This window comes from Stegastes partitus, unplaced genomic scaffold (genome assembly GCF_000690725.1).
Source record: "Stegastes partitus isolate 25-593 unplaced genomic scaffold, Stegastes_partitus-1.0.2 Scaffold35, whole genome shotgun sequence".
In the NCBI taxonomy this organism is placed as follows: domain Eukaryota; kingdom Metazoa; phylum Chordata; class Actinopteri; family Pomacentridae; genus Stegastes; species Stegastes partitus.
The window spans coordinates 266968-293929 of NW_007577766.1; the positions used below are offsets into that span (position 1 = coordinate 266968).

General features: G+C 39.6%; 1 protein-coding gene across 3 annotated transcripts in view; it reads right to left on the minus strand.

Annotated features, from left to right (window-relative positions):
- The window catches only part of arap1 (ArfGAP with RhoGAP domain, ankyrin repeat and PH domain 1), a 59016-nt gene that overhangs the window by 27288 nt on the left and 4766 nt on the right, over positions 1-26962 (minus strand). For 2 of the 3 annotated variants that reach the window (XM_008301353.1, XM_008301345.1), the window contains exons 2-13: positions 18400-19532; positions 12295-12464; positions 9695-9783; positions 9513-9595; positions 8687-8839; positions 8466-8535; positions 8212-8332; positions 7845-8029; positions 7510-7616; positions 4817-5016; positions 4376-4461; positions 3671-3853 (exon numbers count right to left, since the gene is read on the minus strand). In XM_008301353.1, coding sequence (XP_008299575.1) covers positions 3671-3853; positions 4376-4461; positions 4817-5016; positions 7510-7616; positions 7845-8029; positions 8212-8332; positions 8466-8535; positions 8687-8839; positions 9513-9595; positions 9695-9783; positions 12295-12464; positions 18400-19451 — 2499 coding nt within the window. In that variant the 5' untranslated portion in view covers positions 19452-19532. Of the gene's footprint in view, positions 1-3670; positions 3854-4375; positions 4462-4816; positions 5017-7509; positions 7617-7844; positions 8030-8211; positions 8333-8465; positions 8536-8686; positions 8840-9512; positions 9596-9694; positions 9784-12294; positions 13561-18399; positions 19533-26962 lie in introns of those variants that run through there. The other variant, XM_008301361.1, reaches the window with a different exon arrangement.

Sequence of the window (26962 nt, forward strand, 5' to 3'; positions counted from 1 at the left end):
AGGAAAGCAGATCCCATCTCAAGCAGATCTCCCTGTAGAAATGAAAAGGATTCATCACCTAAAATCCTACAGCGTGAATGAGGAAATGAGGGGACTCAGTTGGAAAAAAAGAAGAAGTATAAGACAAAAGAATGAGCAGCAGCAGGGAATAAGAGGAAAGAGACTCTAAGACAGATGGCGTTTTTCCTCTATGGAAGCCACTTTCCAAAACTATAAAAGTACAAAAACAAGCCCATGAAGAGATTTTACGACTGCCTGTTAGCGGTCAATTTGCTATAATAAGTACCAATATCATGTTGACTCTTACCAGCACACAGTCAACCTATTCCAACTCAAGACTTGGATTAGATCTGAGTAAAGAAAGGCTATTTTAACAATCTTTTAAAATAACTAAAAAAAAACAAAAACAGATTATGTATTTTGTCAAAAGCAAATAAAATCCACAATAACAAGAGTCTTACTTGTAATAACAGCCCTAACTCAAACTTGGCACACATGCTGAGACACTCTTAAACTGCCAGCACCTCTCTCTGGCAAATAAAAAAGTGGCATATTATACATTTTACTGGCAAACATCTATTACGCTTTCTCACTTCTTTGCTCTCTCACAAACAAACAGACGAAACCCGGAACACCAAAGCATTTAAAGCATTTTGGTATGTCAATCGAAAGGCTCTTGGCAAAAGCTTAAAAAAAACAGCATTACACAATAACACACCATGGAGGGAGACACACACGTAGTTACGGCTGTCATTTTATTCTCAACATGCTGGTGGCAAAAATACAGTATATGTCACCTAAAAAAACAAAGTAGTAGAGTTTGCGTACAACATGTGGGATTTTGCATGCTCAAAAACATTGTCAATAGTTTTTAGAAACACTTGCACACTGTGTTCTGCTAGATCAATAAAGACGCCCAGTTAATAAATGAAAAACTGTGGAACTGATAGTTGTGAAGTTCACAACTGTAGTACAAAAGAAAAGACAGAACAAAGGGAGAAAGGGGCAATCAAGACAGAGTGAGAGGGGTAGAGAAACAATGATGCCCACTGACAGAGGTGAGCTTGTTATCGAGTTGAACACATGGAGACACACACACAGACACACACACACACACACACACACACACAGTACAAAAGGCACACAAACATGCCTACACAAGCACATTAATATGCATGATAACATATCTCAGCCCACGCCAGTGAAAAACATACAGACTCACAATAACTCTAATGTGCAAAACATAGAGCAGCCCTTATAGTCTCATGGCAGAACTATGCTACATAATCACATTCAAGTATGTTTAATTGCACTGAGATCACACAATGTCAGAGATCCAAAGTCAAGTGACACACATTTCTATACTCGCTCTGACCGACTCCCTTTAAAACACAGAGTCACACTCACATTCTTAACAGAGCTAGCCTACAAAAACACTCCACATATTTTCACTAACCTCTCCTGCAGCTCACTTACCTGGAAGTTTTCAGTTCCTTTAAATCACTCCTCTGTTTGAATGTCAGTCGACAAAGACGGGCACACAAAGTTGCACATGTAAAAACACCTTTCTTGTGAAGGTGTAGTCAGACAGAAAGTTTACAACACTAGCAACTTACAAATAGGAAAAAAAGAGCTAGCAGAGAAGAGATCAACTTTCTTCAGCAGTCCCAGTCAAACAATGAGGTGGACGGGAGGAGGAGGAGGGGAGAGAGAGGCGGAGTTACAGCACATTCCAGTTAAATCAGTGAGTAATGATGTCACATTCAGAAAAAAAGGAAAAACAAAGAAGAAAGGAAACAGAGAAGTGAGGATAAAAAGCCAGGATTAAATCTAAAAACATGAATAAAGCCCAAAGCACTCGAGTGCTCATATGGTACAAAAAGTAAGTATTTTTCTGTTTCTTTGACACACTCTTCTTGATTGTCAACATCTTGCCACACAGCTGCATAGTTGGAACAAACACATTTGCAGAGTTTACTATTTCGTAAGACACACCCAGTAACAAAACACAGTAGCAAAGCAAAGCTGAAGAACTTCAAGTATTTTGAATGGTAACACTGAAAAACAGGTAGAGCAGCAATCAGAGAAATCACCTTCTCTAGAGACAGCCTGAAAGAGCAGCAGGGAGATGTAGTATCAAGGGGAAAAAAGGATACCCATCATGGAAGAGGATGAGCAGCTGAACAAAAGCATTTTTTTTAAAACTAGAAAACTTCTTTTATCTCTCTCTGCACATCCAAAACACAGTGACTCACACACACTCATGTACACGGACTGAAAAGCATGAATGCTTGAGGGGGAAAAATATAACTCACAGTCAGGTGCTAAATATGCCTTACTCACACACTCAGTGTGTCTGTGAGCTGTACACATTGTTTGCGGTAAGTGGGTTAAGCAGCTCATGAGTGACCCAGCAGAGTCTGAAACACTCAGACATTCACCAAACTGCATGGATCACTGAAAGGGCACAATATAAAAGCCTCAACCCAGGACATTCCCAGGCTGTTCACAAATGTCCCACTTCTGGCGTACACTGACCAAATGTATCGTTCTTAAGAGGGCACGGGGAATAAGTTCTATCACTGATTAGGACACAAAGGCAGAGATCCAGGTTTTTAATTTTGAGAGAGTTGTTGTCTAAAGTAATTTTTGAATTACAATGCTATGTCTCCACTGAGCTTTTAAGGTGTGACAAAAGACTCGCTAGGAATTCACAGGAGTTAGTTTGTCTATTTTTAATTTACTGTGACTGTGGTTCTTAAAATTATGGCAATTAGCAATCTGTGCTGTGAGACTTAATCAGAGATTCATCTAGTTTTTGCAATCTAGGAACATGTCTTTCACTTTAACTGCACTTAGTTCAAATAGAGCCCTTTAATGCCCTATTTTGAGCCAATGTGTTAAATGTAGCTCGCCTGAATCAACCAGCTGGGAGAGGACGAAAAAAGCTAATCATTGAAAGAGTTAACTGTAGAGTGGCTACTTTATTGTCAGTCACTGAGGAGTTGTGAGACAATGTACTTGTTATTTCCGACTTCAAAGAAGAGCATGCCAAATGCTTTCTAATGTCCTTAAAAAACATGGAACAGATAAAAAGTTTTCCATTAGCAAAATTTTATGCTCGCAAACATGTATATAAACCAAGGACCTGACTCGTTTCTGCACTTTTAGGGAAATCAGTCAGTCTGAGTAAGTATATCAGTACAGAAATAATCAATGGAATCTTAGTCATGGTCGGAATAGTGAGCGTGCAGACAGAACTGTATGGTGTGTAAAAGCATGCACATGTAAAATCCAGTCACAACTAAGATTGTGACCTATGCGACACACGCACACAACTTCTGAAAAAAAATTACTGGAGGAACTAAGCTAAAGAAACATAACAGTTAGTGCTCTGCTCAACTGCACTTGGTTTCAGAAGGCAAATGAATGAAAGCAGTCAGAGTAATGGGTTAAAAAGACAATTTTGTCATCGCGAATGATAAATCAACAATCTCCTAAGTCTAACCACTATACAAAAGGCCTTTTCCAAAATATGTTGACTAACTTTCCAGTGTAGTCTTGAATACTAAATGTCTATACCCACATAAAATACAGTCAACAGATCCAAATCTAATCATGACAGTAACTTAGACAAAAGCAAATGATCCAAACAGCGACTTCAACTTACATTATTGAGCTCTCTCTGGTTTCCATACAGAGGGTGGTATTTCCTGTATTTGCCCTGGCGGTATTTGTTGGTGATGAAGCGCCGTCTGTCTTCGCTACAGCTAGAGGGAGTTAAGGCTTCACTTGGCGGGACATTAGCTGCCCAGAAACTGTTCACTCGCTCGTTGCCTATCAACAGGAACACCTGCAGCACAGGTTAGAAAAATGTTTCAACATTAAGTAGGGAGAAAGCACTTGTGCAGAGGTTCTACGTCTTCACTGTACATTATGCATTTTTTGGATTATTTATCCCTTCATATTTATTTGGAACAAGTTAATAATGTTTTGCACCCTTACTTAAATTAATCAATGTAATGCAGCCCATTCCAACATCACTACTAATGTCTGCCTCAGAAAAAGTCACAGGGCTTAATCCAAACCGCTCAACAAAAACTTGACATTCTACGCTTCACAAAAATTAGCCGCAGGGTCATTGTGTTACCTTATAAAAGTCTTTAGAATTAAATGGTACCATTGTTTAAATTATTCTCCACCTCTGTCAGGGTTTAAGCAACAAAATCTAAGTTAATCGGCCATAAATTCATGTCCCTGTTGGGCAAAAATTCCAGCTGCAACATTTTACATTTTTGCAAAATATTGTATGGTCTTCTATTCCATACTAAAATATCTTTGGGTACATTTTTGATGTGCATGTGTGTATGTGTACCTGAATAAGCTCCTCTGTCCAGACTTTCCTGTCCATCTTAAGACTCCGAACTTTTGAAATGCTAGGGCCCAGTCCTCTGTGCTCTCCTGAAACACACACAGACAAACAAATAAGTCTTGATGATACATCAAACCCTAACCATGTAACACTACTTATACAACAGGTTGGCAATAACCATTTATACCATACGACCTAAATCAGGCTAAGTGATAGCTGGATTTTATCAGTAGTGCTACATTTGCAACACGCAGAAAAAAAAAAAGAAGAAATATCCCCTCTATAATTCAAAACACATTTTTAAGACATTTGAACCTGTAGACACTCAAAAACAAGATAACGATGTTAAAGGTATTCACAACAACAAGTTAATAAACAAAGATGTGCAGAAAAATAACACATTTAAACAGAAACGCACACAAATCCAAACGCACTCATACAAACCTGCACATCGTTTGCAGACCACCACACACAAATTGATGGCTGCCCATTCCGGTTTGGGAGCCCCGCAGTCGGCACACAAACTGTTACCAGGCTCCGCCCAGATCCTCTCGGCCACCTCGCTATTGGACAACGCCTCACCTATGGCGTTGCGCATGGCGTTCACCCACTGGTCTTTGAGCTGCTCTGACTCTGCTATGAAACTGCGGAGATAGACAAACACATTGCCAGGTGTTAAAGCTGACATGGTGGTGTCACAGTCAACGAAGTGACAGTACTAGCTATGTCTGCGTCCTTGTGCCAAGCAGCGCACTAGACACTGACTCTTACTCTGCTCTTGTTTTGCTAAATATACTTGAAAAAAAAAGCTGGAAACAACACAAACTCGACGCGCGCACACACACACACACAGATTTGTGGCTTGACGCAGACTCTCATGCCTGAGTCCTTCCTCTTCTCATCCGTCTGGTAACATTCTGTTTCTATCAGCCCTTAAAATAGTAACACACATAAGCACACTTGTCAAATGACTACAAAGTGTTAGAGTTTCCTGTGTGTAAATTCACACTCACATTCAATTTACAGACAAAATACAGTCTACATCTCCTTCCGGAAATAGCTTCTAATGTACAGTGGAATAGAAAAGTTGAGTGAAGAAGTGTCTATTTTGAACAACTTTTCAATTGAATACAACATTTTTTATTACAAATGATAATATTGGCTAAACAGCTATCAAGAAAAGTTGAATCTCTGAAAAATGCACATTAATTTCAGAGGATCTTGGTATTTCTTGGCCCCGTTTTTCATTTGATAACAGCAGCACTCAAGCTGCATGGACTGATAACTCCGGCTACCCAGGCATAATTTGAAAATGTTCCTAATAGCTTGTGGTCATGTCAAAAATGCTTTGCTTTCGTAGTCTTCAAGCACCCCCATAAATCTGCAATAGGTTTTAGGTAAGGTGACTGTGGAGGTAAGTTCACAACAGTCATTATCATGTCACAGTATTTTCATAGGAGATGCAAAGCAGACAGTATAGCATGTCCCACTTGGTCAGAGTGAAGGCCACATGGTGCAGGTTTCCAAATCCAGAAGCAGCAGCAGTCATTCTCTCTCCTGTTCTTCCAACAAACACCCTGCTGTGACTGCCATTGATCTCAAAATGTGATTCATCAGTAAATAGGACCTTTTCTCAGACATCCACTGTGAAATGCTGCTATGTCTTAGCCCACCCCAAGGGTTTGTCCTGGTTTCCCCTCTTGAGAAGTGTTGTAGAGGCTGCTACTTGTCCTCAGAGATCATGAGCAGATAGCCTTCTCTGACAGGACTTTTGCCGGTTTTTAGTCTTCTGTTCTTTACATAGCAAATTCTGTCTCTCTCAACACAAAGCTTGATGTATTCATCTTCTGATAGTGTGTTTACTTTTGGTTTAATACAACTGATCCTGTTACAGCATAGCATTTTAGCTATCATCCTACCACTACCACTTTAGAAATCCTTAATGACAACAAAATACACATTTATTTGAAGTATTTGATTTTTGAAGTTAGCTCTGCATTCACAAACTGTTGGTTCTTACAGCCATATTTTAGGACAGGAAGACTTTCTCTGAGTCATTATTTGACACTGAGAAAGCCTATATTTGGGTAAAAAAAAACAAAAAACAAAACTATTTGATTTCCCTATAGTTCTGGTGCCATGTTTGCAATTATAACAGTGCTAGGTAGCAAACACTGTTCTGCTGGAAACCTGAAATACAGCCATATTCACAACAGGTCAACAGTAAGAAAACAAAGGGCAAAACCTGTATAGAGGAAAATGATCAATAAAAGCCGGACTGATACATCGATTAGCTTATATTATTAGCTGATATTGGCAAATCACAGGTATATTAGATTGGTTTTCTGATATGTGCCAAAATGAAAACTTGTTTACGTAGAGGTGGTGAAGAATCTTACATATTTTTTTCTTTAATTTGGCTGTCACAACTTCTTGCGTTTCCAAATATTTTTAAGTCCTGAAACTTCCTGACTATTTCCAAGTTTACATGAAAATGGCAGATTTTCAATGTGGTCAGAGACTTTTGAGAACCCACTGTAAATTCACAACACATCAAAACTACACAGGCAGAGACATAGAGAGTGAAAACACTCACACATCAAGCAGTCCACAGAAATACACAAGCCTTTTCATATTTCCCCATCCTGTCAAGCTGAGTCCTTGCACTGCAGGCTGTGAACTGTCAGCCAAAAGACCACACACCACACAACACATGCATTTGTGCACATGCACACAGCCCCCTCTCTTCGTCACACAAACACACATACAAGCACAGTCAAACAAAACAGCTTTTCACATTCTCAAAAGACATCCAGCTGAGGACTCTGAGGATAGACGGGCCAAGTTCTCAGTAAAACAACATGATCTAATTTCTCTAAGTATCCTAGCACCATGACCAACTCCGTCATTGACTTACAATGAAGAATTATTTTAGCAAATGAAACAAGTTTGGGAAAATATAAACCCAACTGCTGAATTGCTGAAATAACTAAAGTAATGGGGAGTCTATGCACAAGATGCTTGTGGGAGATACCTACACAATGCACATTGTTCTGCCTGTATACACATGGCAGAGACAGAGTCTGTAAGTGTGTGTGTGTGTGTGTGTGTGTTATATTTGTATGTGGATACAATACCTGAAGATGCGATAAGGTGTGGTGAGATCAAAGCTACGACGCTCTGTGTCTTTAACATTTCCTACATTCATCTCAATGGATGTGATACCGATACCAATGCGATAGTCCTGGAAGAAAAAGGAAAAAAAGACAATGGTAAATCATTTTACAATGTTTTTCTGTGTTTTTCTTTGGTCATGGATCAGCAGACGCATTTTAATGATTCAACATAACGCTACTATTTCAGTTTAAAAAGGATAAGACTTGATCATTAATACTCAGATTTTGTCTGTATAGTATTTTGCAAAATAAAGACAACATTATACACTCTGCATTCATAAACTGAGGGTTCTTACGTCGACATTTTTGTAGAGGAATACTTTATCTAAGGCAACAACAGTATACAGTTTAGAGCGTAAGCCTCTCAGCTCCAGATAGCCCTGATAGTCTGGGGCCAGTGGGGAACCAGGATTCATGGTACTGCGCCGATGGCGCCCCCTGGTGCAGTCCTGCAGTACAGTCACCCAGCTGTTTCTGTCCGCTGGAATGGAAATGCAAATATGCATAAATAGGCATGTGTTAAGGAAATTATGCATGAAGAAATGTATATGAACCAAGATAACAGCATATTTCAGATGTGCACATTATACATAACAAATAGGGACACATAATATATTATTCTTTAGGTGTGTAAGTGTATATATTCAGACAAAAACAATAGACCTTCACTTTCAGCCCTGAAGATGAAGGTCCGGTTGTTTGTGACAACTTCAAATTTCAGCTCCCCCACGCTGGTCACATCAGTGATAAATGCTGTTGAGATGATCCCCTTAGAATACACCTCCTACAACACACCACATACACAGCAACAAACAATCACTCTGTTAAATAGATCCATGTCCACCACTCAGTATGGAGACTGTGTGCGTGTATGAGAAACATGTTGTGATGGAGTTACTGCATGTGTGTGTTCTCACCTTGTCATTGTCAAAGTATCTCAGATAGTCAACATCTAGCTTCACCCAGCGTCTCTGGTAATAAAGAGCCCTGTGTACAAGGAAGAGTGAAGGAACACAAGCATTTTTGAAAATTATTATTATTTTTGAAGGCTTCATGCTCCACGGTAAGTCTATAAATCAGTTCATCATCTTTTTTTAGCAGAACTGCAGCTTGTGTGTGTATGTGTTGTCATTTATACCCTTGCGGTGGATTCTTGTCCAGCCAGCCCATCTTGATGACAGCAGAGAGCTGAGAGCTGTCTTCTGCACTGGCTGAAGCCAGTTTGGTAGTCCCTGGCAAGTAGACACTGCCTTGCAGGCTGCTACGGTTGGGATCCGGCCATAGGATGGAACTTTGGATACACATAGACATGGTCATACAAATACATACACACTTACTGAATAATGTTTACTTCAACAAGTCATGCTCAAAGTATAAACACGTAAAAACTACTTGTTTAAAATTTAAGTCAGTCCTGTCTTGTAAATGTTATTTATTCAAAATAAAAGCCAAAAATAGCTACAAAGTCTTGATATGAGCTGCTATAACAACCTTTTCCAGAAATCCGGAAATAGCAGTAACATACACATGAAGATTTAATCATTTGAGCATGAAATACATGCTGTATTCCCAAAAGAGCAAGTAGCATTGTTGTACGTACTGCATTACGCCATGTGATGAAACCTTTCTCAATTCACTTTTTCTAACCATTGAAAGCTCTCCCACACATTCATAATCACATTCAACAGCTTTGCCCGACCACAAAGTTTAAGATTGTCTAAGATTACATTTACAGAGCTGTACAGCACTGACTATTCAAGAACACAGTGCATTTTAAGACCAGCACATTGGCCTGTTTTTTTTTTAAACTAAAATATTCATTGGGCAAAGAAAGCATGAGAGCAATTTGAGTGCATACGCAAGTTAGCTATTGTTTGTTTCGACTATCCAGCCTACATGCGCATATCTGTGTTTGTGTAAATGGTAGGTTTGTGTTTGTGTATTCTGTGTGTTGCATGACTCACTCATCATCGTCCAACATCTCATCATCACTGCACAAGGAATTGTACCGCCTCTTTGGCCGACCAGGCAGTGGCAGCGACATATCCTTTTGGAGGAGACAACTGTCATTCTCACGGTACGGCAGGTGAAGGGGAATCAGCGCATAATAGAAAAAAACACTCCCACTGACTCTGCACAGTCTTACCCTGTCTGGTGTGTTCATTCGCTGAACACTGGAGTAGAGCAAGTCAGGATCCTCGTAGTCATCAGAATTATCATCGACCGAATCTAACCCTGTGAGAGGATGCAGGAGATGAAGCAGATGGAGTTGTACACTATTAGTCCAACAGTTTAAGTCTCGTTTGCAGGGAAACATATAAAAAAAAAAATAGTGTCCTATCAAGAAAAGAGAAAATACAGTTTATTTCTAGTATAAATTTTGACTTTATTATATAAAAACAAGATGCGTTAGATATCAGCAATCAGATTCCAGTTTTCAGTGAGATGCAGAGACAAATTTCCTTGCTGGTAACACAATGACCTAGTAAAATACCTTTCAACTTATGGATAACTGACTGACTTCCCTTTTCTATTTGGAACAGCAGTAATACTATTGGTCTGCACTTCCTGTACACACGATAGACAAAGAAATGTTTGATTTAACTTTAAAGGTTTTCAATTAAGAAGCAAGTCATCAAATATAATTCTGATAAGTAAATTGGCAGGAACTACCCAGTTTGAAGCTGACACATTTTCTCACTGGGTTACTGTAATAGCAGCATGTCAGAGAAATACAGAAAAACTTGCTTGGCAAGAAGTGAACCATTGTAATAACAATGAGTTATATGGGCCTGGGTTAGTGTAAGCTTTAGCTGTGTTATTCTATGTTTGTAAACACACACAAACTGAATGTCACAGACAGTCAAGAGTGTTACTGGGAATATACCAGTTTCTTTGTGTGGCAAGACTAAGCATCGCTCTCACTCCCTCTTTAAACTAGTTTTTCAGGTTGAGCGTTGCAGTAATAGCAAATATTAAGCTGAGTCTTATTCCCTCTTGCATGCAGGACAGGTTAAACAATATGAAGTTGACAGAGTCACCTTTAGGTGAGAAAGCTACTGTGAACAGAGGCAAACTTTGACTAAAGGCTGTTTCTATTAAGTACAGGAACCCAGTCTTTGCAAATAGCTGAAAAAATACTTCAAACAAATGCTTTGTTAATCACTGGAATGTTTGTGCAAAAATATGACATTAAACAAATGTCCTGGTGAAAATATTGAGGTATAAATATATTGAAAGGTGTAGACAAATTTGTGACAGTTGCTGTAAGTCTTTACCTAAAAAACTGAGTCACAACTCATGTTTATCAGATTAATTTGTCTTTTTATTTTTGCAATAACTGGTCTATCAACTTGCACCCTTTTGACTTTGTTCCTGGACCAAGTACAAATACAAACCTTAAGGTCTTGACCCAATGCCAATCATTTTTTAAAGCAGTCCAGGATAGGGGAGGTGGGGTTAGATAGGTGTGATTTTAGTCTTTGTCTCAGTGTGGTATGTCACAGTGGTAACAGTGATTTAAATAAAAATGTATCAAAGATTATTTTCACAGTGATAGAAAAAAAAAAGTCTTCCTTTCTGGGAGACTATCTGTAAATTTATAAACACAAGAAAGCGAGTGAATGATGATAAAACTGTACACAAAGTAACACTAATTGTGTGAAATATGTCTTTACATGTAGAAGCAAATACTACAAAACTAATACATAAGACTGGAAATAAACAGAAAAATCTTTAACAAGTGTGTAGTCTTGCTAGAAATCTACTGTGGGTGGAAAGTACCACATTTAAAGGAAAGTATTTGACCTACATTACCTGTGTACAGCAATGTTTTGTTGAGCCGGGCCCTGAACAATTTTCTAGCTACCAGGAAGCATATGACAGCACGCATGAACTGGAAGGATGCTATTTTCTGCTTTTGTTACTGTAATTTGAAGTCAGCGGTAGTAATGTGCGAAGAAACGAGATGACTAGAAGTATATCACATGACTGTTTATCTATAAAAGCTTATTGTGAAAAGCTGGACTGAAGTAAGCCTAAAAAGTGTCCTACCTGTTGCAAAACACCAACTCAGAAAACCTGGTTCTAAATCCACATCCATAAAATTAAAACACAGACCTAAGACAATAAGTAGTAAAGAGACATAATAGCATAATTATAGCATAACTACTACTTTTTCTACTTACTGGTCCTCCAGTAAAAGTCTCTGAAAGCAAGGAAATTTATTTAGAAGCACAAATGTTGAATGAAATACTATGCAAATAATTTAGATTTAAAACTGAGCTCCACATATTAGCTAAATAACTGCAGCCCAAATGTTAAATATCACATGTGCAGCAGGTTGAGTGGGTGTTTGTTGTTCAGTTTTGATGTATGGGGCAGACTGTGTCAGTGGATAAGCCTAAAGTGGGGCTGAGCCTAAAAATTAGCCTAAGCGGAGGCAGGCTAGTCTGAATTAAATCTGCATTAACTGGTAACTAAAGGAGACCCCTCTCAGTAGCATGTGTAAAAGTGTGATTCCTAGCTGCATGGTAGTACCCATTTCCACATGAAGAAATTTAGGCTCAGTAAATTTCAACCTGAAGTTCTTTGAAAGAGGAAAGTAAAAATAAGAGTTTTATGCAGACAAACCTTCTGTAGACCTCAAATAAAAATCCATATCAATGCAACAAATCCAGCCTCTAAACCTTGTTTTTCATCCATTGCAGTCTAAATATTGCATAAATTGCTGATTATACTACTTACTGCTTTCACGGGGAGGCTGAGGGATCCTCCTAGCAGGCAGCTCCGGCTGTGTTTCAGGTTGAGTGAACTGTTGTGGATTTTCTTGCGTTTGGGGTGTCCTGATGCGAGGTGGGATCTGTGGGGTTTGGTCTTTCTGTGTCTCATCAGTGCGTGCCTTGGTGGGAGATGGGCTGGGAGACAAGGACAAATCAGCACAGGTTTGGAGAGGAGGAGATGAGTCTTCAGATACCATGCTAATTTCAGAGCGAGCAAAAATTCCACACAGGCGGCCGATTCTATACATCTTCTGTCGGATAGGAAGGTGTTCTGCTTTTGACACCCCCTCAGTCACTCTTTCCTCAGTCCATTGCGGCTATAAAGATGACTACATTTGAGGTTTGACCCCAAGCAACAACTATGAATACAGTCTGGTTGCAGGCAGCAAAGTAGTGCAGAGCGTATGGTCAAAAGTCACAGCTCTCACAGAACTCCATGATCAAAAAAAAACAAACAAAAAAACAACCACTCTGGTAAACTGATTTGGTACGAATTATACAAATTACTGACTGCTACTGTGAAGCCCAAGTTTTCTTCAGTGTTACTAGAACTGATTGTGGCAAACTTGTGTCGCTCAGCTCACCTGATTGTCTAGTTTTCGTTCTCTACTTCTAGTTTACACAGCAAGTCTGAACCTGCCCTAGCTGCAAGATATCCTCTCCATGTAAATACAGCATACCTGTGGATCCCACAAAACCCATGCACAAACACACACAATTATGGTGTGCCAATATACTAGAACGACAATACACAATAGGCAAAGAATCTGATGCTGACAGGAACATTAAGTGTGGACAGTTTTATCACTGCTGTGGTTAGTGACAGTTTCTGAAGGCCCTATGTACATGTCACAGCTCTCTTGTCTTTAGCAGCAATTTTATTTTAATTAGCCACAAGGCAACACCTCTTTGTCAGTCTGACAGCAGTCACAGCAGAAGCAGAAAAACGGGCTCTTTTTCTGTCTGTCTTTATTAACTCCAGCCATCACTTGCTAGGTAAATCCTATGTTAGTGTGGTTCGTTTATGGGTTTATAGGTTAGTTTATGAATCAGCTTCTACTGTGGTTGTGGTATTAGCTAGTAATAATACATAGGTGGGTTATACTAGTTGCTTGAAGAGCTATCATCTGTGTGTAGTAAATAATTTTTTTGTGTGCATTTGATGTTATTTCATCAAGACTGCAAAAATACAGTTCAAAGTTTGTTAGGTTTAATTAAATGCAAGCTTCAAACATCCATCCATCCATTATCTATACACCGCTTAATCCTCACTAGGGTCGCGGGGGGGCTGGAGTCTATCCCAGCTGACTTAGGGCGAAGGCAGGGGACACCCTGGACAGGTCACCAATCTATCACAGGGCTACACTTAGAGACAGACAACCAAGTGCACTCACATGAGCTTAAAACAGCCTGAAGTAATTTTATTATATATATTTCAGGAAAGTATGCTGGATGTTATTATGATACTGTTTATGCCACAATAATCACAGCATGACAATCTTATACTGACAGATCCCTTGTGAGGAGACTGACAAGCAAATATATACATCTCATACTGTATGTGCACATAGGGACACTTTTCTGTCACCTGTTTAGGGAGGGTTGTGGTGGTGATAGCAGCTTACAGATCTTACAATACTTCTCCCTTGCTATTTTGTCACATTTTTTTCTTAGGGGTCTTGAGGTGTTGCTAAGCTGCACTGGATGTATAATCCATTCAAGTAATTCTGGGTCTATGCAAGAGTCTCCTAGTTCAGCATGCTCAAAATTCCTCCACAGGGATTGGTTCCTAATGCTGCTGTCACAGCGATCTCCCTTTCTGTACAAATGACTGGTAACTCCATCCATTAAAGTGCACCTAGATGCCCTGCAAGGGGAACTACTTTTGCCTCTTTGTAACTGCAACTTCACCTACACTCACTTCACAAAGAGAGTCCAGTGCAACGGCTGTATTACCACGAATGCCCATGACTTAGCATCTTGAGCTCATGCACAGTCACTTACATCTTACCCTTACTTGTCAACAACACCTAAGCATATTTTACTTCCTCCTTTTAACTGAATACATACAAACAGGTGACAAATGTATTTTCTGATGAAACATTTCTATCCTGATGGGAGTGGTCTCATCCAGCCAAGACACATTGAAGCGGTTCTGGAAGCATATGGCGGCTCAATGCTTTCTACCCGTCATGTTCTTTTTTTTTTCTTTAATTTGTTGCCCATCTATATATAGTAGCCGAAACTGTGAGTTGATTTTGTGCCAGTAGGCCTGACATTAAGGGATATTGTACATATTTCATCAGACACTACCACAGTTCACGAAACTCATTCACACTATCCGTGCATGCAAAACAAACAGGATCCTTGTTAATGTGGTTATAAACCTGAGGAGAATGGCCCATAATCACAGACCCTTAAGAACATGTACATATTTGGTGAAAAAAACGTCTCCTGCATGGTTATTGGTTTGGTTATTGCTAAGGCCACATACTATTCAAGGTTTTCTTTTTTAACTTTTGCTACTATTTCATTATTCTTTCTGCTGGTCTTAGGGTTAGTCATACAGAAACATAAAACCAAATATTGGGAAATCATTCATTCATACAATGGTAAACGGAGAATGAACACTATTTCCTTACGTACGGGAAACTCAGGAGTGAGCACATGAGTCTGATTTTATCCATCCAGTATTGTGAAAGTTCCTCTTTATTCCTCCCTCTTTTGCACATTTCCTTCTCATAACAGTCACAATAATAGTTTTTTTTACACTTCATGGGAACAGAGGTCTTAGTCACGTATTATACCAAAGAGTTTGAGACAAAACAAGTTTGCAAACAATTATTCGTACCAAACCTGAGCCAAGTAATATTCATACAATTCTACAGTTTCATTTGGCAGATGGTTCTATCCAAAGCAACGTACATCTGACAACAGATACAACACAAGCAAGGACCTAGTCAGGAGAAAACAACCTGCATAAGTGCCATAGAACAAGTGTGTTCAAATGTTTTTTTGCTAGTTTTGTTTTTTGTTCTTTTTCCCAGTCTGTCAAGTGCAGAGGGGCTCAGTGATGAGCTGGGTCTTTAGTCTTTTCTTAAAGACTGAGAGGGACTCTGCAGATCGAACAGAGTTTGGCAGCTCAGTCCACCACCAGGAAACTACAGAGGAGAGGAGTCTAGCTATCAACCTTAGGCACTGTTGTGGTGGTTGTATCAGGCGGCTTTTGTTGGCCGAGCGCAGTGAGCGCGTTTCATAAAAATACAGTTATAGGCTTCTTTCAAACCACAGCTACGAAAACTTTAAATAGTCACAAAATAGTTCATGTCCAATTTACTTTACAGAGTCAATTCAAAGTAGTTACAGGCAGTGAGTCAGCCACAACTCACATTTGATATCTTGCCAAAAACAGTCAAACAATCAAATTTTCTGGGCTGAACAAACACAGAAACAGAACTGATTAGTGTTATAAAATGTGAGATTTTACGTTGATAATACCATGTCTGCATTAGCTACCAAGCTAAAAAAACAAACAAACAAACAGAACCCAAACTATTTATAGATTTACCATCTAAATTTATCAAAGTGATAGGAGGCAGTTCCTGTGAACAATTACAATGCTTATTTGTGCACTTGGGTTCCAACACAAGAAAGAAGCTTATGCAGTAATAAACCTAACCCTAATTTAAACTTGACACTAAATATAAAAGCTATTCACTTGTTTTCTTTAATTAAAAAAACAGAAAATGATACACAAAAAAACAATGACGGGAAACTGCCCTGTTGACACAGTTCCTCCTTTTTCTCAGAGGAAGAGTGCTGAGAGGGGTCTGCTAGCTCAATGCTATATTTAACTGGGTCTCTGCTAAGAAAAAGATGACAGCAGGCTGAAGAAACAATGACTGTTCCTTTCTCCTCCCACACGGTGTGCATGTAAAGTCTTTCTGGCAATTCAGAGTTGTTCACCTGACAATAGCTAAGTCACCCTTTAAAGATGGTGTTGACAAATGGGAAGCATTTTACCACATGCTGCCAAGTGAACTAATCTTTCCTTTCACACATAATGTGTATATAATTCAGAACTTTCACGACAAAAAAAACGTGTGTAATTTTTCATACTAGAAAACAGTCTGGCTGAGAACACAGCACTAGAACTTCACGGCAGGAATGCCTTCGAAAAATCCCATCTTACATTTGTTGTAAACTTGGCAGACACATCGTAATACATTGGTGCCACTGACAGTTCCTTAAACATACATAGCCTCAGGACAAAGCAGGATATCTGGTCTTACTGAGGATCATTAAAGCTTTAAACTGCTTCCCTGCGGTGAAGGTAAAACAAATTCATGTAAACCCAAAAGAAGTCTGACTAACAAACAAAACAAAATTGGGGTAGCACAGCAACAGCACAGCAGAAAACATGAGCACAACAAGACAAAAAGATTTCCTTGTTTTAAACACTAACACAGAGCAGAGTGAGGAGGGGGAAGAGAGACAGCGAGCGCATGCTAAATTGAAGTATACACATAGTGGAGACATGTAGTGATATGATCTGTATAAATGTTACCTGTCCCGACATGTTCAAAAGAAGTCCTCTTCCATGATGATACAACAATCTTAAATACACACATACACACACACACACTTCAACAAGCAGGAGGAAATGACTAGCAAACCAGAAGATGGGAGGAGGCAACAAGGCACACACAAGAGTAGCAAGAGAGCGTGTGAATGTGCTCTGACAGAGGCTACAAAAAGACTGAGGGCTGTTCCTGGAAGCAAATCGCTTTAGCCTATCCCTTTCTTTCTCACTCTCTTTTTCTCCCTGTGCCTCTCACAGGGGCTAATGAGGAGGAGAGTTTTTAACCACTCCATGTTGTTCTCCATTGCAACTTCCTCCCTCTCTCTAAAGCTAGTTTCCCTTTAAAACACAGACAGAGAACATGCACTTTACTCATAGCAGAACTACTCCAAAGCCTGAGGCAAGTTTCTTTTCATTTGCTGCCGGGCTGACGAAACACACAGAAAAAAGAAACAGCGTCTGATCTTGTGTGCAATCACCAGGAAATACACAAACAGAGATAGAATAACGGAATGCTGCAGTGTCAAAAGTGAAACTGGTTAAAGAACATGGGGATAATGTGTAGCCTGTGTGCTTTTCACAGATGTGTACTGTGTGTACAAATGTCTAGGTAAGAAAAGAAGAAAAAAAAAAAACAGGCCAAACAACATTTGCAATGCAGAAAATTTAAACCCTAAGGTGAAAAACCACAGAATCACAACTGAACCTTTGTTATAGGTTTCAATAAACCCGCCTCAATGTTAAGGTATGTGCAAACACAGAATGCTACAGCTTTACAGAGGCGCTTAACTTGCTCATAGATGCTCTCTCTCTCTCTCTCTCTCTCTCTCTCTCTCGCTCACTCTTGGTCTTGTTCACTTTTTCCGTATTCATCAGGCCACTGAGCTTTAAGCCCACTCAGTCAGTCAATGTACTTCTAACCTGAAGTTTCAGGAAGTGGTCAATTTTACTTTCAGGAAGCGTTTAAAAGTCACCATTAACATTCTTTGTGTCTTAACAGATAGTAAAGAATGACAATAGGTGCATTTTCCAAACTTTCCCAATAGATGGCAGCACAATCCACCTAGAGTAAATGTCATATCAGAGGCGACATTCTTTACCATTTCTTAATTAAATTTATTTAATAACACAGAGGAACACTAACACACATCACTGGGTCTTTAGGGTTACAGAGTACAGCTATATAAAGTTATTCTGTTGATGTTGATGGATGATGGAAAAGGCAGTGTGGGAGGAAAAGAAGGGTTACTTTGGATCCAAAAAGAAGGGCAAGTGAGTGACACCAGTTTACACTAGTCCTGCTAACACACATTGCACAATCCACTACCTAAACATTGTCTCTGCAATAAACTCAGTGCTGACAGTGAGCTTTTTTGTTGTTGTTGTTTTTTTTTAACACAAGTACTGCATAAGCAACCTTAACACTAAACCGCATTCACTGCAAAATGAGTGAGCTGCAACAATAATATCCATTCAAAATAGTCTTACCTGTGGGTTCTGGGAGACTGTGCAGGACACCGCTGTGGGACTGGTGGAGGGCCTTTAGCTCCTGCCCCAACTTTTGGAGGGAGAGGTGGAGCATTTCTATCAACAGGGGGTGAGGCGGTGGGGGAGATGGGTAAAGATTTTCTTTCTCCATCAGTACTCAGATGTTGAGCGGATGGCTGAATGGCTAACGTCTGAGGTCTAGTGTGGGTAGATAGGATGTTAGGAGGTTGGAGTGGTGCTTGTGTGGGGGTGGAACTCGGAGATGCAGATCTATCTGGCACAGCTGGAGCTGCAACTGCACGTCTCTCTGGTTTAGGGGAGCTCGGGGTTTGAGCAGGAGGTGAGGGGCACAGGGAAGAGGTGAAGCGCTGTGGAGGGCAGTTGGGGGTGATTCGTGGAGGGACAGGAGGTAAAGCGGTGTCAGAAGTTGGAGAGACAAGGGGGCTAGGGTGACAGTCGACTGGAGCACCAGAGCGAAATTTAGTCCTCTCTCTTGGCACAGGTTTCTCCCTCTCTCCATCGAGTCCTCCATTCCTCTCTTCCTCTTTCTCTCTTCCAGCTGCAGTTTGTCTTTGCCCAGGAACTGGATTCTTCTCTCCTCCTTCTCTACTGCTCTCTTGCATTCTAGACAAATGTCTCTCCTTGGGGACAGGTTTCTCTCTCTCCCTGGGTGTTGGCCTCAATGTCTCTTCATCTCTCTCTTTGCTTTCCTTAAGAAAAGGTTTTTCTTCCACTGGGTTAGTCACAGGTTTCTGCGAGACTTCAGCATGACCTGTTTCTTCCAATCTCTCCGACTGTACAACATGAGAGTATGTATCACGATTACCATGCGTTTTGTTCAGGCTAGCCAGGATGCGTCTCTGGTGACCTGGCAGGGTGATGCCCATTTGCTCCAGCTGATCTGCTGTGAGGTTGCGACATTGTTGTAGCGTTGCCAACCCGGCGCCCCGAAATGTCTCAGAATACTGCTCCAGACGAAGCACGCATAACCAGTCCCACACATTGGTACAAGATTCAGACTGAGACATGGTTGATGTGTAGGTGTGCAGCATGTGCGAGGGCCCACGTCCACAGGGTCCACATTGATGGAGAAAATGCAGACCTTAAACACCTCAGATCCTTGTTTGCACAAGCTGTAAAAGAGACAAAACATGAACATTGTAAAAAAAAAAAAAAAAAAAGCATTACTTCCTTTTAAAGAAATAACAGTTAGAAATAAGGAACAATTAAAAAAGCATGTATTCTCAAAAAACTGTATTTTTTCCATAAACTTTTTAAAACTGTTTTAGCTTCTATAACTGGATTACTGTGAGTCACACTTGTCTGATTATAGATCGTAAAAAAAAAATCCCACATACTACCCTATTTTGTGAAATTCTGCATTACGAAATCTGTTATGTTGCAAACATGAGGTAAAAATTTGCATTCCGGAAAAATAAACCATTATGATTATCAATTAAGATGTAACTGTAAAAATTCAAGAGATGATCACTTTTATGGAACGTAACCAGCGGTGTCAAAATTGATGTGTTAAACTTGCAGGGGTGGATGCCTTCTATCTCAGTAGAAGAGGAAGTTGCGTTGCCTCAGAAGTAAGATCCCTAAGCAGTTTTGACTTTTGATAAGAGTTGCCACTTTCAGCAGCACTTCTGTTTAGTTTAGAGCCTCTACAAAGGTTGATCACGCACAAAGACACAGACAGAAACTGCTGTTAGGTCTGTATGACTTTTTCTATAATCTGTTACATCTACAATAGCAATGGCAGTTTTATTTATAGAACAGCACATTTAATGTAAAGTAAACCCATTGTGTTTTACATTAAAAGACACGAGAGAAATATTGGCATAAACATGAAGTATAAAAACATCTTTATCATACTTATTTGACCATGATCTCAGGGTTGGACAGACATGAAAACCTAGTATGTCTAGAATTCAAAAACTTAAGGAGTACTGGTTTTAAGCAGTCAATCAATACTTTAAACACAACAAACCACTATGCAAGGACGCGCAAATGACACAAGAAGTATTGGCATGCAAAGTATGTTCTCAGAGACTCACTCAATTCTCCCTACACCTCTCTGACACACTTGAGTGCTGCATAAGTGGATTCAAGATTGGCTTCTCACAAGGCATTCCCATCCCTCTCCATTAGCAGTCTATTAAAGTGAAAGTCAGTGATTCTAATCCAACTCACTTTTAGTCAAATTCAGCAAATATCACCTCATCATCAGCTAGCTAGCTTTCTGTTCTGTGTGCACACTGAAAAATAATCTGGTGTTTACACACAGGCCTGGCTCTGCTTATGGGAAACAAACAACGTGGTTTGGACCAGTCCCCACAACACTATTCCAGCATGTCACATTCGCGTATGTCACTGCTTGTGCATATGACATAGGGAAAGGAAGGGGAGGGGAGATGGGCTGAAAGAGGGCAGTGGGAATGAAGAGGAAATAATGTTAACTATTTAGGTATGTTAACTAGGTAAATATCAACAGTCTTTCTCAAGTATCACAGACTTACCTTTTAACACACAATATATTCTAGATTTCACTTCTTTCATGCCATCTGGGTACATTAATGTACATCATGACAGTGTTCAAACTTCTCATATGCAGATTCACAATCCCAGGCCTTGATTAACAAACAGCAGGCAGTGCCAGCCACCACCATTCACATGATGCAAACCTGCTCAACTGTTAGCAATAGCTCAATAAGGACAATGCTTATGCATACACTCAAGCTATCACAAAAACAACTTGGGCTGGTTGCGCAAAAAGCTGTTCTGTGCTATCAAAATCATTAATCAAGCACCCACTGCATTCACAGTGTTTTATTTCTCTGCCTTGTACCTTCAACCACACAGGAAGCTGCTGGTTTCCCAGTTAGAACCACAAACACAGTTTTACCTCAGTGTAATGGGGCACCTGCTGCACTAAATAGCACCTGGAAGGCACCTGATGTTGGGCCTAAGCAAGACTAAAAATTAAAATCCATGTAGATGTGTTTGCACTTTCATTTAGCTTCCTCAGTCTACCGAACAACTGCAGCACAAACAGAATGTTTTTAAACCGATGTGGACCTCCCAACACAGGCTATACTATAATATGACGCAATAAAGACTAGATCTATTACACTGTGCCGTGAATGTCATGTAATAAGAAAGAGTACAAGTTACATATGACTTAAACATGCAATTTACTTAAATTATGCATTTTGGGTAAGAATTTTTCTTAAAGAAAACACTAAAAAATATAAAATTGCAATCAAGTATGAAAACATGCGTATAAGTAAATAATACATCATATTATGCGTAGCAACTCACTCTCTTAACTAGTATTTAACTTTGGAAATAGGATGAACCTCTTACCCTGGTCAGCTCTATGTTCATTAACAAAGTGTATTACAGGATTTTTACTGTTAAGTTGACATTTTAAAGCTTTCATTTGGTTATACAAAGAACAGGAGCTAAAGTTTCACATAGACATTCAATGAACCAAATCTGCATTAGACAAACCAATGAGTTGCATGGCGAGCAATAGATTAAGCAAAACCGACAATATTTTAAAAAATATACTTAAACCTGATTATTATTTGGTGACAGGAAATGAGGTCAACATTGAGTGAGCACAAATGAGCCCACACTATCCAGTCTGAGAAATGACACTAGCCAGCGTTTGAGTGTGTTGAAATGAGTGCATTTCATTTCCTGTCAAATGTTTCCTCTAACAAGGCTGAGACCACAGGGTACAGGGACAGTCTGAGTCTTGCTCTCTTCTCTGTGATCAAACACAGTTCCTATTTTTGAATTGAGGAACTCAGAAGCAGTTCATGCTGTAAATTACAGTCTGATTGATTTTCAGCCGTCATTGGGATGTTACTCATAAACGAAGTCACAGAGTTTTTCTAGTCTGTTGCAGAAAAGCCCTCAAGTGGCCTTGAGTGGTCTGTGTGTGTGTGTGTGTGCGTGTGCGTGTGTGCGTATGTATGTAGATAAGAAACAACATCAAGAAGTGTTAAACACCATGTAGAGGGTGAGAAAAACAAAGAAAAGCAAGTGTGAGTGTACAGTTATGCCTCTTTGCCTTTTGTTTAAAGCTCTAGCCACTTCATAGTTTGTTTTTGTTTTTTGTTTTTTTAGTATTAATACAAGTGAAGAGTGTCTTGCAATAATTAAGATGTGACTAGATAACGTTGAGTCAGATAATCTGTGTCTCTAAAATTCTGAGGATGTTGGGAGAAAAGTAACAGACAATATAGAAGTGACTTTAAGCCTCAATCACAATCTAAACAAAGCACAGACCTGGACCATTAACTCTTCTGTATTTAATAAGAGTGCAACAGGGCACACAATTCAGTTTGGATCATATTATGACTTTTGAGTCACCGATCAGATCATTTTTCAGATCAGCAAAAAAAAGATCTTGTCACTACAGCTCTGCATTGAGATGTAGGGAATTATATCTCGCCGAAGGTATGTTTTCATTCGTCTGTTTGTCTCTTTGTTTGTCTAAAAGCAGCATTACACAAAAACTACCAGGTGAATTTTCACAAAACTTGGTGGAGAGATAGAGCATGGTCAATGAAATTTCTGTGTGGATCCAGATTACGTATTTTAATATTGTAAGATAGACATTTACCTCAGCGGAGGACTGCACTCTCCAAGTGTTCTTTTAGTTATTTAAAAAAGTAACTGCGACAATAAAACTGTATTTCACATTACAATGGTGAAACTTTGCAATTAATCCACGGTTCACATGTGTGTTGAACCATGGGTGGGGATCCGTATGGATTATGGGTCAGCTACGGTCCATTGCACCACTAGTATTTAAAGTGTGCTTGTGCTCAATTATTTTGTGACTATAGACCCTTTACAATGTTCTAGAGGTTTACAGACCTTCTTTTTCTTCTCTATGAAGCTACATCACCTTAATTGGGAAGAATATGCAAGTTCATCCTGGCCCTGAGGCTCATCAAATGATCCTCTGTCATAACCTTTTGCCTTTCAGCTGATGCAGCATCTGGACTACAAATTCTGCATCTCAGAACTCTAAACAAAACCGGGCTGACTCTTAAATATGTTAATGATTAGGATGCTATCTAATATATATCATACGGATATAACATGTTTGATGTCATTCGAAGCACATTTTTTTCCCTCCTTTTGATAGAGACTACCAGCTTCCTGTGTTAGTGCTTCACTAGGCTAACACAACCCAGTCTTTTATCGGTACTTTATTAAGAAAGATAAAAAATCAACAATGATCTTTGCATCTTATTGTCAGTAGTTCGGTAGTTAGGACTGCAAATACGTTTAACTAAAATAAAAGAGAACTGTAAGTGCTTTGTAAGATTAGTGAAGTCAGTGTAATTAATTATTACCCACCGACTTCCTTTTCCACGTTATTTATCACTTCACTTACTTTTCTGCAGTTTTCAACCAGCATTTTGCTCTCTGGACACTTCAATTCATTTATCTCTCCACTCTCTCCCTCGCTGTTCATCTCTCCCTCCCTCCATCTTTCTCCGTGCTCCCTTCCGCCCACTCAGAGACTTGCCAATAACAGGGTCTCTGTGCTGCCTTCACAATGGGGCATTCTGTTGCCTAGGCGAGCACACGCACTCACCGACAAGAAGGAAGGAAAAGCTTGGTGGGGGCCCACTGTTTGAGTCTGCTCACACACACTAAAACAAGTGCTCACCTAATGATGTTATGTGTGGAAGTAGGTAGGTGTGTGTGTGTGTGTACGTGTGTACGTGCGCACGCATGCGGGGGGGCAACCGGGATGGGGCAGAACCCAGATCCCCCAGGGATCAAACACACACACAAACAAACACACACACACACACACACACAAACAAACACAAAAACACACACAGATATCCAGGATGTTCCATTTTCTCTCTGTTTGCACTGATCAGCACCAGCTGACGTCAGGTTAAACTCTGCTCACTGTCAATGTCCTCGGTTTTGAGCTGAGTTATCTACCTCCTTGACTGAGTTACAACAACAAAATGCAGAAGAACATGTGTAGAGATAAGAACTTGATCGGCACACATTTTCTCATTAGCAGAGTCTTAATTTAAACAACTTTGCATATTATTGACACTAAAACCACACTACCGCCCTTCCTGCTTGCTTTACTTGCATACACACCAACAATGTAACAAACAGTGTCCAGTATGTGACAAGGTAAAATGATTGAACTGCAATGCCAGGCATCACAATGTGTGTGTAGTTTTAACCAGCCACAAAAACCACTGCTTATCAACACCTTTTCTGAAACAGAAACACACTGGCAGCACAGTCTTAGTTTTCTCATTTCTCATACCTTCTGCATATTTCTTTTGACAACACTAGGAGCCATACCTTGCAAAATCTTTCTTTTTTCTCAAGAAAGACAAGGAGGCAGGCAGATAGAGAGAGAGGGGATGGCATGCAGCAATGAGCCTGAGCTGGAAAGACAGATGGATTTGAACATGGGCTGCTGCAATGGGGACTCAGCCTTAGTGCATGGTGCACATGCGCCTAACTTCTTAGATAGCAGAAATACATTATGGGGAAAAACAGAAATTACAATGCCTGTAGTGTGACTGTAAGCCTTGTAAGTATTTGCACTTTCATGAAAGTAGATTTTCAGCGATGGAGTAACCTGCCTGCAGAGTTCAGTGTGTGAAAATGAATGTTTTTTCCAAATTCCTTTATACATTTTAGCATTCACCGTTTTCATACTAAGTCCCTTTTCTTTTTGAGAATACAGACAAATCAATCTCCTCTTATGTTTGAGCTAGTAAAAATTCCTGAAATAGTACATCAAGTTCTTGTGGTGGTCTTGCCTTAACCAACTTCATGTCTTACTACTGGTCTGCTGACATTCAGAAAATTCTGTTCTGACTGCATTTCCCTAACCTTGACTGATATATTCAGGAATCCCATTCCTGCCTCTCTTCCTCATTCTTGACTCTAGTTTAGTCCAGTAGACCTCTATCCCCCTCTAAGCATTCCTCTAATATTCTGGTGCAATTCAGTGTAAAAAAGCTGGCTTTATTTCAGTTGCCATTTCAATCTTCAATCAGCCATCATACCCAGGGCCCAAAAGCAAAAACCACAAGCTTACTCCTTCCTTACGAAACTCAACCTTTGGTAACTGAGGTAGGCGAGGAGTTAATCAATTTTGAAAATGTTTTGAAGATAGTGTTCTACAGTCTCAGCTTGTTTCTTTTCCATGGTATTACCTTGAATCGGCAGGTTACACATTTTTAAACTGTTGCGCACCTCTTGAAAAATAATCTCTAATATCTACAATTGTATGACTACATGCATGGGCTGTGACTGGTCCCATGCCTTATGGTCCTTCTGCACACACCTGAGTTTGATTCAGCTGAGTTTAATGCTTGTTTGGCATAATTCCACTACACCGTTAGTCCAATGTGTGCCCGCTGTTCTGCTGATCCTGCAAACTTTTTACTTACATTCTGCTCCTGCTCAGCTGTCTTTCAGAGGCATTTCACAAGGATTAAATGTTCAAGTGGATGGCTGCCCTTTGCCAACAATTTACAGTGTGCCCTAAGTCCCACTCCCCTGTAGCACTGCTGTGTCTGACATGATCACTGTCCTAATGCTGCTGGCCAGAACAAAGACAGTTCTATCATAGAACCCTCCCACCTACATATAATGACACCAAGTTCTTCCTGCTGTTAAGGAAAATAAAATTGACTTTCAAAGGGTCAATGTACACATTCTATAAGAGGTTGCAAGCATTTTTACACATTTTCAGAACTTCTATGTAACCCTACCAAACAAAGACTTATAATTCTTGCACTGCCTATTACAACCACATGTCCGGACTTTTGGAATTTATAAAGGGTATTGTGGCAATGTACCTTTTCCTTTTCTTTTTTTTTTTCTTTTTTTTTTTTTAAATGTGGGTTATACTACGCTTTTGTTTGATAGAACCAGTGTAGAGAGACAGGAAAACAGAGGAAGGGGAAAAACAGTTGAGAAATGACATGCAGCAAAGGGTCCAACCAGCAGGGAATCAAACTGGCAATTTCTGTCTATTTGGTCCCATCTTCATTGCACAGTGCACATATCAATAAAGCATTAAAACAAAAAAGAACATTTGGAGTTTGATATTCAGAGACAATAGTGTGATAAACAATAAAAGTATTTCCTCATTCATGACCAGTGACGTATATTACAAACACACTGACCACAATGCACTGCTGTCATATTATAAAAATGTAACTATTAATACAGACACACAATCACTGCTGAAGTTCTGTTTTTTGTTTTTTGTTTTTTCTATATTCCTGCAGATGTTGCACTGTCATATGTCAAAAATGCTTGGTAATTAAATATTTCACATTAATATTCCAGATAATTTAGTCAAATTAAATTTAAACACGGTTCTTAAATTGCAAAGGGGGCCAATGATGATGATGATGATGATGATATGATATTAAACACACTTTGCAGTTTTATGAATTATTCACACTGGTGTGCAATGTATCCTCCATTTGTCTATATGACTGAAGTTCAGTTGTCTTGAAGAGCCCTCACC